The sequence below is a fragment of the Elaeis guineensis genome, chromosome 8, assembly GCF_000442705.2.
Source record: "Elaeis guineensis isolate ETL-2024a chromosome 8, EG11, whole genome shotgun sequence".
In the NCBI taxonomy this organism is placed as follows: Eukaryota; Viridiplantae; Streptophyta; class Magnoliopsida; order Arecales; family Arecaceae; genus Elaeis; species Elaeis guineensis.
Genome location: NC_026000.2, coordinates 4,702,551 through 4,718,379, shown reverse-complemented (window position 1 = coordinate 4,718,379; position 15,829 = coordinate 4,702,551). Strand labels below are relative to the sequence as shown.

Below are 15,829 nucleotides of genomic sequence, written 5' to 3'. Positions count from 1 at the left end.
AAAATGGATAATATCACGACAAATACATCATCCGATAGCGCTGTACGTGGTCTGGATTAGAATAATCATGCCCTCGCACTGTTAAATAACGCTAGTTTTAGTGATGGAAGTCTGGAGATGGGAGTCGCGAGAGTAGGGTCTGTCAAATATTTCTCCATTTCATATGCAGAGCGTACAAGTGCACATGGTTGACGGACGATTTCCTAGATCAAAATAATAGTTCTCTCTAATTCTAGTTCTCTAGATCTGATTGATTGCACGTGTCCGACTAAAACAATCGGTATTGGACGGTGCTCCAAGATTCTAAAAGTCCTCATAGGAGAAGCCAACTTGGCACGCTTTGATGAGTCACTACGTGCGAACTTATTGGATTGTCAAAATTCTATGTTGCCAATAGAGAAGGAAATAGGCCTTTCAGAAATGTTCGAAACAACATTGCAAAACCAATCAACCCATTTCTATGTTTATAATTTCACATGCAGTACACTCTTTCCTTTTGATCCTCTGAAAAGTTGATCTAATGATGAAATTGGTTTCCAATTCAACATGGCGCATCGTCAGTGGCCTAATCTTTAGGAGCATTGGTGTCTCCAGAGAAAGTAAACAGTTTATTAGAATCTGTGCTCCTCTCACAATTTAGCCCATGAGCTGATAGCTTTTGGATTTATGAATCGAGATTGAGTTGGGTCAGAAACTTGCTAGAGTTAGATTCCGTTCCATTTAAATATGGATCGAGATTTAAATTCAATCCAACCCATTTACGATTAATTTTTTTACATATAGAAAGGATATTGAATGCATGTGGGGTGGTCCATACCCAAATATAACATTAAATTTTCAGACATGTACCGGCTGATGAAACTTTTTTCTTTTTACCGAAACAAGATGAAAATTTAATAAAGCTTGATGGTGGAGACTTCTAGTAAAAAATCAAAATACATTAGGAAAAACATCTACAGAGTCACGAGAGTTGAAATTGTTAAAATTTTCAATCTAAGATAAACAGACAAAGAAATTTCCAATTGTTGGCACCTATGGTTTGCTTTGCAGAGGTATAGGATGGAAACCCCTCCAACATCTTGGCCAGAGAAAAATAGGGCCTTGTCATGCTTAACTGCAATTTATGACAAAAAAAAGGAATTCTAGAAGATTTGATCTGAAAATTCTTAAACGGAACTACAGTATCGCCATCTAAATGCTTCGTAACAACATGCAGTTAGATTATATAAATGCCATTATTCCATTAAGTAAACTGTTATGTGTTGTATAAATGACTGCCATGTCTATCAACAGAACAATAAAATAGATTTAAAATGTATCTAACTGTTTTAATCTAACAATGGTTTTATACTTTTATTATAATATCTCAATTGGCATAAAAGCCTTAGTCCTTTTTTTTACTTTTTTGATTGATGAAAGCTTTGGTCCATGATCATCAAAAAGGCATTTTAGTACTATCAAATTCATTGCAAAAATAAATCTTTTTAAGCATCTCTTTACAAATGCACATAAAATAAAAAAAAAAAATCAAAAACTTCCTCTGCTCCCATGCCACTTTTACATTATCCTCATGACATATTGGAAGTCCAAATCCCTCTTAGTTATGTATTTTGCATCATAATTTGCATAACATATGTTTGGATAGGTGACACATCATTTTTTTTCTTGAAAATGGCCGATTATTATCTATTGCACTGCCACGCCAAATAATGCAAGTTGAGAGATAAACTATAGCTGTCTATGATCGGGACTGGCAGCATGTTATCCATCCAAATATAGAAGATCCTATGTGGTGCAAAACATGCACCATAGAAAATCCTGGCTCCAACTTATTATCACCACGTCATTCATAGCCCGGCTGGTCTTGCAAAAACGCAACAAGTAGAGCAACTACATATCATGCTAGTTCGTCGCGAACACTCCACATCAAAAAGTTGGCTATCAAGCAAGATAAACGACACTCCAGCCCCCCTCCTTCTCAGCGCCCCAAAAAGCAAAAGCAAGGTTTCCATTGGAGCGTTATATCATCCTAATAGCTCCTATCCAAAGCCTCCTTGTTGGAATGAAAGTTACAACCTTTTTTTTTCTTTTTTGACAAGGAAAGTAACAACCTTTACTTGCCTAGTCTAGCCTGAGGCTTTGATTGCTTTTGAAATAGAATCATCAGTGGTGTATCAGTTATTATTCGCTGGAAATATAATTATAAGAAAGTTGCTCAGAGTAATTTGATGATGCTCACTAAATCATGTAATTGTTTGTAGAGAAATAGATGTTACTATTTGAATTGATTTAGAGATGAAAATATACAAAATTATAATGTCAAGGAATTAACAAAGTTAGATAACAGTGGTCATTTCTATAATTTGATGGCTATCATAATATTAGGTGAACTAGTATCATCCATTATTTATCACTACCACATACAGAGAAAATTCTATGATGGAAATTTTGCCCCATTTCAAGAGCATTTTAGAAAAATAAGCTCCCATTAGAGGAGAATTATGTCAATAAAACAATGGATTGGAAGCTCATTTATTAATCTTGTTCAGTTCTATTTGTTATATTAGGATAACAAAACTAGTGCATGATGGAATGTTATTGTGTGTGATTTTGTGAAGCCTCTTTTTTTTTTCAAATAAATTTATTTCATTCTTTATCAAAAAAATAAATTTATTTCATTCCAATAAAAGTAAGCCGGAACGCACATATGAATCTAAAATAGATATCATACCGATGTGAATGGAAATAGTATAATATTTTTGAGGGAGGCTTTGCCATAATTATTAGACCGAACAGGTCAACCATAAAGACGTTTGAAAGCTTGAATACTTATTTTATGGAAAAAATAGAGAAAGTTTTCGATATTTAGAAATTAGATTGAGAAGAGCCATTAATCTTACTCGTACAGATAATTATAATCTACGCGGTGTGTATGATGTGACCATTCATGCCACCAATAACACCCTCCCATCACTCTGGTCTTTTTTTTTTTTTTGGTAAGACCATCTCTCTGGTCTTTGTTCGCTAAGCATTTATTTAGATGCAGGGCCATCAAATGCGTGATTGCGATAGGCAGTGTGTAGGGCCACATGGTACATATTATGTATGGTATAATTTTTTCCATGTATCATATGGCTGTGCACGCCATCAAATCACTATAACTAGTATATGTAGTTTGTGTAGTAATGCATTGAGGAGGCGTTTGACGCATTATATATATAATTTTATTATGATAATATGATTATAAAAAAATATAATTATTTAATAAAATAATAATAAAAATTATTATTATATTTAATATGTATAGTAATATTGTTATAAAATATTAGAGGATTTCATGTTGATGATGTACAATTTATATTATATGATATATAAATTAATTTTTTCAAAATATTTTATTTTTATTTTTTAATTATTATATATTTTTTTAAAAAATAATTTAATTTTAAGATCAATCATCTTCGAAGACAACTTCGAAATCATTCATTATATATATTTTTATTTTCATCAATTAAAATTATCTATAATTTATTTAATATAAATTTTAATTTATTTTGATAAAAATATTTTAATTGTAAAATTATCTCATAGCATTTTAAAATTATATATAATCATATAATTATTTTTTAAAATAATCAAATTATTTTTTAAATAATATTATATTATTTATAAAAATAATAAAAAAATAATAAAATTTAATTATTTATTATAAAATTATATATAATTTTGATAGGATTATAAACTATTGTGATCGACTCAGGGAGCCTCCATAAATGGACGGCTATAATTGATGGCGTTAAAGGCCACATGCAGGCAGCGTACTGAATATTTTGTCTTGTTTTCTTTTTCATCGTTCTAAGAAGGAACAATTCGACCTTTTCAGTCCTGGCCTACGTAGATCCCCCTTCCCACATCGCAAGGCCACCTCGACAGCCACACCCCAAAGCGGCGATCGCCGACTCCACCCCCAAATCACCGCCATCACGTCCCCCGCCCCACCCTCCCTCTCGCGGAAAACTCTCGAAACCGTTTCTTCCATTCCCTGTTCAGTAACTGACACTTGCAGGGAGCCATCGCTAACTCTCCCTCTCTAGAGAAAAACTGCAGCACAGCCCACCTTCTCTTCTCTCTCCTCCTCATTATATTCTATTCCCCTTATCTTTTCTCTCCCTTCTCGTCCTTCTTCTCACCCTCCCCAGATGGTCCTCCGAGCCCCATTTGACCCCCAGCTCGAAAATCCCACCAAACCCATAAACAATTCACCCAAAACCACTTCCCTCCCCTCTCCTTCTTCTTTCTTTCCTTCCCATCTTAGCCCATGTATTTTCTTTTCAAGATCTTGAGACCCCTCCATTCTCTATGGATCTCGAGGGCGGCCTCTTCTCCAGTCCCTCCAAGGTAAACCAGATTCCTCCTCTCTTTTTCCTGTCCCATTTCATCTCATTAATTTCGTGCATATATGATGGTAGAGATATTCTTGGAGGGCGGTGTTAACTTTGGCGTACCAGAGCCTTGGGGTGGTGTACGGTGACCTGAGCACGTCGCCGCTGTACGTGTACAAGAGCACTTTCGCGGAGGACATCCAGCACTCGGAGACGAACGAGGAGATCTACGGCGTGCTCTCCTTCGTCTTCTGGACTCTCACGCTCGTCCCTCTCCTCAAGTACGTCTTCATCGTCCTCCGTGCCGACGACAACGGCGAGGGCGGCACCTTCGCGCTCTACTCCCTCCTCTGCCGCCACGCACATGTCGGCTTCCTCCCCAACGGCCAGCTCGCCGACGAGGAGCTCTCGGCGTACAGGAAGGGGGACAGTGTTGGTGGCGGAGGTGGCCGACGGGCGGTCGGCGGCGCGCCGGCGTCGAGGGTGAGGGGGTTGCTGGAGAAGCACCAGGTGCTGCAGCGGTGCTTGCTGGTGCTGGCGCTCATAGGAACGTGCATGGTCATCGGGGATGGTGTCCTCACCCCTGCTATTTCTGGTGGTGCTCTGACTTGTGGTTTGGTCATCTATTTTTCTTTTTTTTTTTTTTCGGTTTTTTGAAAGATATTTTCTGATTAAATGCTATTTTGGCAGTTTTTTCGGCGGTGTCGGGGCTCGAGCTTTCAATGTCCAGAGAGCGGCATAAATGTAAGGGAATTCTAGAGTTTGAATATCTGATGTGTTTCTTAGATAAGTAGTTATAACGTATGAAAGAAGTTAGTGTACACTAAGGAAAATATAGCTGGGCCAATCAGCGGTTTGCTTTTGCAAGGGATTTGGATCTCATGATCATAATTTTTGGTTCTTTTGTAATATTGGATGTTCCTATAGCATAGCTATGTTTTTTCTCCCTGAAAAATCATGGTTCTATTGATTCAAATGACCGAGTGTAAATTCAAAATTTGAGACAGATTCCGAGATTGGTATATTAATTCGATCCCACTGCACTCTCATGCTTTGCTTGTACTTTCTGTTTGTTTAATTTAACAATATACTGTTTAGGTGATTGTAGGCTAAAGGGGAGAGATATTTATACCAGAGAACAAGCTTAGATCTCCATTTAGATGCAAATTACATTCAACTGTTGATTTTGGAGTCAACCAGATAAAATTAAACTTAAGGAATTTGTTTTGTTCGCATTATTATTATTATTTGAACAACCACATTGGGATGCGTTAGGTCTTAGTTCCATACAGGCTGACCTGTTTGATCGGTGAATCATCTTGTCTCTTGGTATCAGAAAGCAGGTCACTCTAGATTCAAAAATTATACTAGGGGCTTCTTCATTCCAATAAATAATGGTTGGGACATTCTATTTGTAATCTCTTTAAAGCTCTACAATGCTCATACAAAACTAACAGTTGCTATTACAATCATGACCAATCCTAGCCAAGGTGGATCATGTTCTGAGACTTTGTTGCAGGATATATGGACATAAACATGAAGGTATAGTACTCTAATTGTTATCAGGAAAGGCAGTGTTCAATAGAGGTGGTATAACAAGAAAGGTATAGGAATGATCTGATAAGAGGTGGCTAAGGCATCAAGTTCAACAGATGAGATAGGAAGATGCTTGAGGATGAACACCCATGGATGGAAAATTAGTGGTGCTGAGAACCATACTTATTGACACGGGTAAGCCACTGAAGTGGGATGCTATCCACAGGATTGTTTGCAGCTGATATGAGGTAAGCTGATTTGAGCATGATACTAGTTCTGTGGCAGCAGAATTGGCTATTGTTGTGATAAGTGACAATTTATTTAAATTTTCCAAACCATGGTTTACTTTGCTCAAGTGACTGTGTGGACCAAACAAGGAGTAGCAAGCTTCTTAACATTGAGCTTCAAGAAGGCAAGGTCAATATATCAGTTTGATCATGAAAATACTAGCTGATGCACTCTGCTGAAGTGAGTAGGGTGGCTGGTGATATGACTTGGAGTAAGCAAATTATGATGGCAAGACTTTTCAGGGTGCAATGCAGGTGTGGCTCTGTACATCAATATAAGTAACCAATGGTGAACATGATAGCTTAATTCATGACAAAGTCTTCTGGATAATGATGTGGCTTAAAAGAAAACTAACATCTACAAAGCTGTTGCACATGAAACAGGAAGGATGTATACACAATGGAGCAACTCCAATAAAAATGATGTGTGACTCTCAAGATTTTCCAATCTCAGCTAAAAATGAAGATATCTTAATTGGCAAGCAGATTGATAGCAATACTCTATTACCAAAGTAGTCACTGGGGTCCGAGGCACATCCAATTGAGGTAAGACCCCTAAGTATGAAGATATGTATCATAGCATGTTCAGATCTGAAAATGATGATATTTAAGCTGAATTGTTTAAAATGAACCAGTATTGTTTGAAGCAACAATGTTCTTTTCTATCAGATATTAGCTCTCCTTACTATCAGACATTAACTCTAAAGGACCACTTGCAGTGGAATAGGAGGTGAAAAAAAGAGTTTTATCTCAACTTCTTCGGTGGTATGGTGATGTTAAAGGACTGAAGAGACTTACTAATGGAGCATTTGGTTCTGAAGTAGAGTTTGATTTAATTTATCCATATAGAGGTCAGCTTTTATGGTGCACCGGTGTTGAAAAGTTCACAAGCAATTTGATGAATTGATAAATATCCAATTACAGGAAACTCTTCAATAGCTAGTTTACAATAAATTGTGTTACTATTGTGGTAGGTCCTGAGAGAGTCTGTGCATGAGGGGGTAAATTCAATAAAATGATGCAGATGAACCAAGATCTGCAAATCTCACATGATAGGTCTTTATATGATGGCATAGGATGGTGGTCCCATGCTTCGATATTACAAAACTTGGGCAATGAGTTTTGGGTGAATATTGCATTTCAGTAGGGCATCAATCCTGATATATCATTACGAAGGATGTAATATGGTGAACCCATGCTTTAATATTACAAAACTTGAGGAACAAGTTTTGGCCTGAATACTGCATTTCAGTAGGGTATCTATCCTGATATATATTAATGATTTTCACACAATGAGTAGGACAGCATGCTAAAGTGTGCATGAGTGGAACCATGAAGTAGCTTAAAAGGAGAGATCCCATGTCTTGTGTAATTCCTTACACAAAAGAATAACAACACATATAACATCTGTGTTTGGTAATTCATAAAGGAGACACATACGTAAAATTTATAGATTTGAGATACTTCTTTCATCTACTGGAAAAGTGTGTTGTGGTTTTGGCCCCTTGCATTGTCTTGCATTCAAGAGTTCGGCTTTTCTGGTTCTACGATTTCTTTTTTGTCTTTTTTGCAATGCTACCTACTTCTGGAACGATGTATACTGTCTTTGACTTTGACTGCGTAATTCTGAGGTTTGCTTAGCAGCAGTCTGATATATCTATCAACAAAAGCTGCAGTGATCTTTACTCACCAAAAAAAAAAAAAGAGCTGCAGTGATATGATGTCGATTCCCTCAAACAAGTGAAAGAACAGAAATTAAACATTACAAAGTGGATACAAGAACTTTTAGAATAATCATAAAAGTTGGAAGACTTTGCAGATTAAATTTAGGATTCACTTTTCTGAGTCCCGTCTTCGATAAGTGACAAAGCATCTAGCCCGGAGAACGGTGGATGGGGTTTTTTTAATGTAGATTATTGCAATCTCCAAAAATATCATGACAGGTAAGTTTATTATCTTCTCGTTCTATTTTGTTATAGCAGCTGTGTGAGTGAAAAACATACTGAGAGATTAGTGTTGCTTAAGTATACACATTACACCTTTTAGTTTTATGCAGATGTATGAGTGAAAAGCATTTTGAGATATCAGTTTTGCTTAAGTATACACCTTTTAATTTTATGGGACATGGTTTGTAAATTTATGGTAATAAGACAAATAATATGCTGCCTAGCATGCTGACTAATGGTTTCCATTGTGTTGCTGACCAATAACAGGCTGAGTTTTAAGTCTGCTGCTTGCTAGTCAGTTGCTCATCTATCTATTATTTGTGTGCTTAAGTTCACTTGCTTTGTTTATTTTCTTGTACAAACCATATTTACCAAAATAAGGTTGTAATTTCACATTTACCTTTTCAACATCCATCAATCTGCAGATGTGGAAGTTCCTGTTGCATGTCTTATACTGGTTTGCTTGTTTGCTCTGCAACATTACGGTACCCATCGGGTGGGATTCCTGTTTGCACCAATTGTCACTGCTTGGCTTCTATGTATCAGCGCAATTGGTGTTTATAACATTTTCCATTGGAATCCTCATGTTTATCAAGCACTTTCTCCATACTACATGTACAAGTTCTTGAAAAAGACTCAAAGAGGAGGTTGGATGTCCTTGGGTGGAATCCTATTATGCATAACGGGTATGTGAACTTGAGTTATTGTCTGTGGTTGTCTTGCCCATTTTAGCATATATCATATTTTCATGTGTTTTCATTCTTGCAGGTTCTGAAGCTATGTTTGCCGATCTAGGACATTTTTCACAGTTATCAATAAAGGTAAGAATGTTAACCCCCTGGAGTTAGCTGGATGTGCATGCTTTATTTCATATATCTGTTTAGTAATTTTGTTGGTTCTAAATTCTAGTTCTCCTGGAGCTAAAAGTTCTCTTGAATTTTACATCAGCGGCTCCTGTAGTTCCTTGTGCATATTTGTGTTCTTGTATGACAAGAATCTATTTGTGTATCTTTAGGCTAATCTGATGAGAAGTATCAAGAGAGGAACTCTTAATAGGGTAATTCATGGGCTCAAATCTTTCCAAAACTTATGAGAGGTCACTTATATATCAAATCATAATGGTCTTCTATCTTTCAAATATTATATTCCTTTCCATGAACTTCGCCATAAAATGGGCATATGTGACAGCAGACCATGACATGCTTTTACCTAAATCCTAGTCCAATTTCCATATATACATATTTATGAATTATCAGAAAAAAAATACAGTTAATTCTGAAAACCAGATTAGAAGGGAAATTTTATATTTCTAATCATCAGTATTGCACAACCAGATTTTTGATACAGCTTGTAAAACCAGATCGTCAAAGTACCGTAACCATAAGTAACAGCCCTTATCTTAACCTTCTAGGGTTGTAAGGTCAGTTTCCTTAATTTGGTTGTGTTGCAACAAGCAAGGAGATTAATGAAATAAGAAGGAAAAAAATGAAAGGAATAAGGGAAACACAATATTTTATATGGTTTGGTCTATTGACCTATGTCCACGGACAGAGATGATGGAAAAGCTTTACTATAAAAAATGGAGATTACAAAGTACAAGATTTCCTCCTCTCTACTAACTTCTCTAGTTGCGCTCTGCCCCACTCACTTTGCTTGCTCCACTTTGGAAAAAAAGGTCCCTTTTTGTCTCTTTGGGGGCATTTGGTATGGAGTGATCATAGGATCAATGGTGATGTAGATGGAGATGATGAGATCACCATAATTGGTTGCACCATGGTGATTTCATATGGCAGTAATCCCAAATTACCGTCCAACTCAGTGATGGATATCCATCCTTGAGGTTAGGAATCCAAGATCACCCCTAGGTAGTGATCTTAGACTGAAATTTAAGGACAAAAATATCTCTCAATCTAGCAAAAAAATTGGTATATTAATATCCCATTAATATATTTTATTAATATTATATATCTGACATTATATTATATTAATATTATATATTATATTTTGTGATATATATTATACCATAAATATCTTATTAATCATATTATTGTCATATTATGATTGAATAATAATTTGAAATTAGAGTATAAATATCTTATTGTACTTTATATTTATATGATTAAATTATTTAATATATTTCTTCTATTTTCTTTATTCTTCTAAGCAAAATAAATATTATTAAGTAAATAATATATTATAAGTATAAATAAAAATATTGATTCTATAATAATTAATATATTTTTACGTGATTAATAATTTGTAGGACTAATAAATATATTTTTATAGAATTTATTGATAATAAATAAATTAATATTTTATTATAATATAGTTATATTATTAATAAATATATTTTTATAGAATATATGAGGGATAATTTTGGTATTATATGGTTAGTGATTTTGGATTCCCATTGAATACCAAACAAGTTACTCGTGGACATCTAGGCATTTTTAATCATTGGATCATGGCCTATTAAACACAATGATCTTTGATCACTGGTGATTCGTTCACCTCAGGATCGGATCACCGGTGATGTTTGATCATTGTGGTGATCCTATTTGGGTCACCAGACACCACCCTTAGGGCTTATGAACTCAAGACATCGCACCATACCAAGATTTCCAAAACTATATGTTTTGCTTTTGGAAATAATGGGAAATGAAGCAAGAAATTTGATAGTTTGGATCTGCTTGATACATATTTGTAATTAAAACATGAATTCCTCCCTAAACCTGAAAAGTAGATTAGCTTTTGGATTGCCTATCATCACGATCACCCAACCATGTCAGATACAGCTTATTAAATTAGATCCTGAATTTTACCATAACCACAGGCAACAATCCTTTTCCTAATTGGATTTTATATAACATAACTTTTTTCTTGTAATTATCTATTATATCGATGTTTTGCACTTCTATGGCCATGCATCTAGATCTAGAGGGGCATGAATGTGTGTTTAGGTCATATACATATATACGTATATATGTGTGTGTGTGTGTGTATGTGTATGTGTGCATGCGCGCACGCACGCGCACATGCACAAACACACACACAGACACACATATATGTTTGTATATATATACGTATATATATGTATGTATGTATTCTTAGTCATCTTGCTTGTTGGTTATGCTTTCAGCATTCAAGGATTCTGTACCTAGCTCTATCTAACAAAGCATTCTCATCTGCAGATTGCTTTTACTTTTGTGGTTTATCCATCATTGATCCTAGCATATATGGGACAAGCTGCTTATCTATCTAGACATCATATTATTGAAAGTGACTACCGAATTGGATTCTATGTGTCCGTACCAGGTAGGCACTAGTTGCTTGATAATTTTTTGTACTTGTAATATAATGGAGTAAATAAATTATGCGCATAATAATGTCGACTGCAGCATATTGACATTTAGAGATTTATCTTGTTAGAGCGGATAAGGTGGCCAGTTTTCGCAATAGCTATACTTGCAGCTGTCGTGGGGAGCCAAGCCATTATCACTGGCACTTTTTCCATCATCAAACAGTGCTCTGCTTTGGGATGCTTTCCTAGGGTAAAGATAATTCACACGTCATCTAAAGTTCATGGACAAATATACATCCCAGAGATCAACTGGATCTTAATGGTTTGTGCTTGGCTGTAACTGTTGGTTTCAGAGACACGAAGCGCATGGGTAATGCATCAGGTATGACATTGTAAATAGAATCGGCTATTCCCTTTGAGTTCTCTGCTTAACCCTTTTGTTTTAACATATCATAGTACCTGGCCCCAAGCACATAGACAACTACATGCAGTCATTGCTATTTCAATAATTTTGGTCGTCTGACGGGAAGAGTGACACCTTTTTCAATTCTAATTGACCTTAATATTTAAATCTTCACATGTGCATTGAATCTCTTGTTGAAACTTGAAACTACTCTTCTGACTGAGCTACCTCTTTAGAGATGAACTTATAAGTTATAACAAGCTCCTCTTCATTGCTGTCCTAAATCTTTCCCTGTGTCAAATTTATGAAACTCTTCTTTGGTATGATATGTTGTTTATTGGATCTGATTGATTTGATTTGGATGATTTGCTGAAGATCAATTTTAGCAAGTTTAGTTTGACCAGTTGATGCCTATAATCAGGTCAATTAGGGAAACTTGGTGATCATGTTTTTGTTGACAGAAGTTTTGGCTTTTAAACAAAAATATATAGAAATATTAGCTTATTTCTTGCTATTTTTTATATTATCCATATTCCATGATCTGTACTCTGTAGTTATCAAGATCTTCCTTGCTAGCTTTTGGGATTTATAGAAACACAAATGGTCAAATTGAAGTCTTTTGAGCCCTCTATCATGAAGACCATATATGATTTCTGTGATTTATGAACAAAGAACCTGTATAATGCGCCATTGATGATAACTGGTACCATGATGCGCTCATGTTTGGCAAGTGATGCAAAGATGCTGATAAGTTATAAGTGGTCAAGCTGTATATGAAGATATTAGATATTTGTATTCTATTATGTGTTAAGTAATGCCTTGTGACTGTGTGGATATTAAGTCTTTACCACGGATTCTTCATTAAAATTTCTTGAAATTGAATAGTACCTTCCAAGGGATGCTTGCCTGCACTCTTCATCAATTTCACCATCTTTGCATAGAAAACAAATTAAAAGAAAATGCAAGTTCACATGAAAACCCTGTTGTTTCACACTATATATTTATCTGCAAATTGTAACATTTATAATTACTATAAGAACTAATGTAGCTTTCCTTCTTCCTTGGAACAGGGTTGGCAGTTATAACTGTCATGCTAGTCACCACCTGCTTGATGTCCCTGGTGATAGTCTTGTGTTGGCATAAGAGCATTTTTGTGGCTGTATGTTTCATTTTCTTCTTTGGCACCATTGAAGCACTCTATTTCTCGGCTTCTCTTATTAAGTTCTTGGAAGGAGCTTGGGTACCCATTGCACTCTCCTTCATTTTCATGATTATCATGTATGTCTGGCACTATGGCACCCTCAAGAAATATGAGTTTGATGTCCAAAATAAGGTTTCCATCAACTGGCTCCTTAGCCTGGGTCCTACTCTTGGAATTGTCCGTGTGAAAGGGATTGGCCTCATACATACTGAGCTTGTGTCAGGAATACCAGCCATCTTCTCCCATTTCGTCACCAACCTCCCTGCATTCCACCAGGTCTGTTATTTTAGTTTGCTTTTAAGTTCTTAAAATATATCATGTAGATATGTAATAACAATGACTTTTGTGTTCTGCCCACCACCCAGAAGAAAATATGTTTAATTTGTTTCTTGATCTCTGTTCTTCCATGGGATTCACCATTCCCTCTCCCATTGTAAAAGCTTATTACAACTTTGATGACATGCCGCAATGCATCAGGTCCTCGTTTTCCTCTGCATCAAGTCAGTCCAAGTTCCATTCGTCCGGCCAGAGGAGCGGTTCCTTGTGAGCCGAGTCGGCCCCAAAGAATATAGGCTCTATAGGTGCATCGTCCGCTATGGATACCATGATGTCCGCAAGGACGACTTGGAGTTTGAGAAGGACCTAATTTGGAGCATAGTGGAATTCATAAGGTCAGGGGGTTCCAAGCCCAACAGCATGGTGGCAGAGTCTGAAAAAGATGAAGAGAGAATGGCTGTTGTTGGTGCTGGAGTCCGGTTGTGGGAGGATGATGGGGAGCCGGTGGATGCGACCAACCCCTCGGATTCTAGAGAGATACAGTCGCCTGTGGTTGGAACAAGGAAAAAGGTTAGGTTCGTGCTGCCTGAGAGCCCACAAATGGATGCCGGGGTGAGGGAGGAACTGCAAGAGTTGATGGAGGCAAGGGAAGCAGGAATGGCGTTCATACTTGGGCATTCTTACGTCAGGGCAAAGTGTGGCTCAAGTTGGGTCAAGAGGCTGGCGATCGATGTGGTATATGATTTTTTGAGGAGGAATAGTAGGGGTCCGGGATATGCAGTCAGCATCCCACATGCATCCACTCTGGAGGTCGGGATGATCTGCCATGTCTGAGTTTTGTTATGATACAGTTTGTGTATCTTTGTTCATGATTTAAAGTATTATATAGTTTAGCCTCTCTTATGATCTTGCTATGCTTTTAAATAGCGTTCAATGGTTCTTGGGTGAGCCACGTTCTCACCGGTGATGGAGGGGTAAAAGCATAGAAACAATTTTTTTAAGTTGTCATGAATTTTTGTGGTATAGGGAATATAATCAATCAGATTAAACTACCTGGGAAACTGTTTCTATTGAAAGAGATGGGCAATATAAGAGGACTGGTTGTGCGTGCGGTAAAATTCATTCTGAATGCATTGCTGGTCATGGAAACGCTATCTTCTGTGGCTCTGCAGGATTATGGGTTTGATGGACTTGTTTAGGATACATGCCATGCTCGAATGTCTCTGCTGCCATGGTGATTCCAGCAAGATCCATTAAAAAAATTGTTATGATGCCAGAGGCATCAATCGTACCTATGTTTCATCCAAAGATAGAACATTAAAATTGTATTGTTGCAAGGAATTTCGGATGTACCTGATTTAGATAACTGATGCAATATGATTTTACCTGAAATATTTCAGTGGAAATGGAGGAGCATCAGCAAATGTCATCTGCTTGTTCGGATATTAGAGGAACGTGAGGGGGTAAATGCTGTAAACCAGTTTCCTTGCAGATAGTATTCTGCATTTGATTTGGGTACAGATAGTTGTTCCTATTAAAATGGTTATTTCATAAGTTATTTATGTTTTTGTTTGGTAGTAATTTCAGGAATAATTTTAAACCAAACGTGTCTTTATTCTGCAAAAAGGAAGAAAACTTTATGACCACATTTTTCCTTGGAACAGTTGCATATGGAATAACCAAGCTCGACCTGAATAACTGTTCAAGTTAAGATCTGCCACGAGGAAAGATAAAGCATGATGCGTAATGGAACTGGTAGTAGTATGTTGATCTGTTGGTAAACTCCTTGCATTTTGTGGAAGAACCAAAGGATCCTACGTCTATGCTATAGTCCATGGCAGCTATCCAGCATTAGGCCAATAATTCTTACATGTTGCCGAACATATGAATGCATATTACCTACTCATTTAATCAGGTCATTTCAAATATAGAAAAATACTGATGGGGATGAGCCAAGAAAGAATAATAGTGTAATGCTATACAGTCTATGATGGTCGTCGTGATGAGTCCTGATAAATAGATGACTCTGTGTTTATGGTCTGATGATTAAAGGTTCACTCATTCACAACTATGACATGAAATAAATAAATAAAGGTACTCTATGTGCATGGAATTTCATCTCTTAAATGACGTAACAAAACAAGCAAAAAGAAATTCCAGTATTCTAAGTTTTATAAAACTTCTTGAACTTGGGTGTCGTGAGTGGCCTTCATGACCGTAATAAAACAAGCACACAAAAGAATGTAGAATAAAATGGAGATTCCCATGTTTTCCATTTTTCTTTGAACAAGACTTGCTCAAGAAGATAAATGTATCAGAAAATTATAAAAATATGCCTTGCGACTCATGAATTTTTATTGATTTCAAAACTATTTATTCATGAATGGTGGGATGTTCCACTGTTTTCAGAAAACTGCATTACAATCCAATGTAAAGTTGATCCATGGATCACAAGAGAAATCATTGTGTTAGGTTATGGTCCTAGGCTAGCATCTAA

At 36.4% G+C, this 15,829-nt stretch overlaps 1 protein-coding gene across 1 annotated transcript; it reads left to right on the top strand.

The window, feature by feature from the left end:
- Window positions 1-3,940: 3,940 nt before the first annotated feature.
- On the top strand, window positions 3,941-14,235 carry LOC105050681 (potassium transporter 8). The gene is given in 10 exon segments (XM_073262287.1): window positions 3,941-4,398; window positions 4,470-4,977; window positions 5,073-5,126; window positions 8,577-8,837; window positions 8,920-8,972; window positions 11,343-11,466; window positions 11,581-11,772; window positions 11,775-11,834; window positions 12,926-13,332; window positions 13,534-14,235. Coding segments are annotated over 10 exon segments (2,331 nt in total). The 5' UTR covers window positions 3,941-4,359; the 3' UTR covers window positions 14,167-14,235.
- The last annotated feature ends 1,594 nt before the right edge of the window (window positions 14,236-15,829 follow it).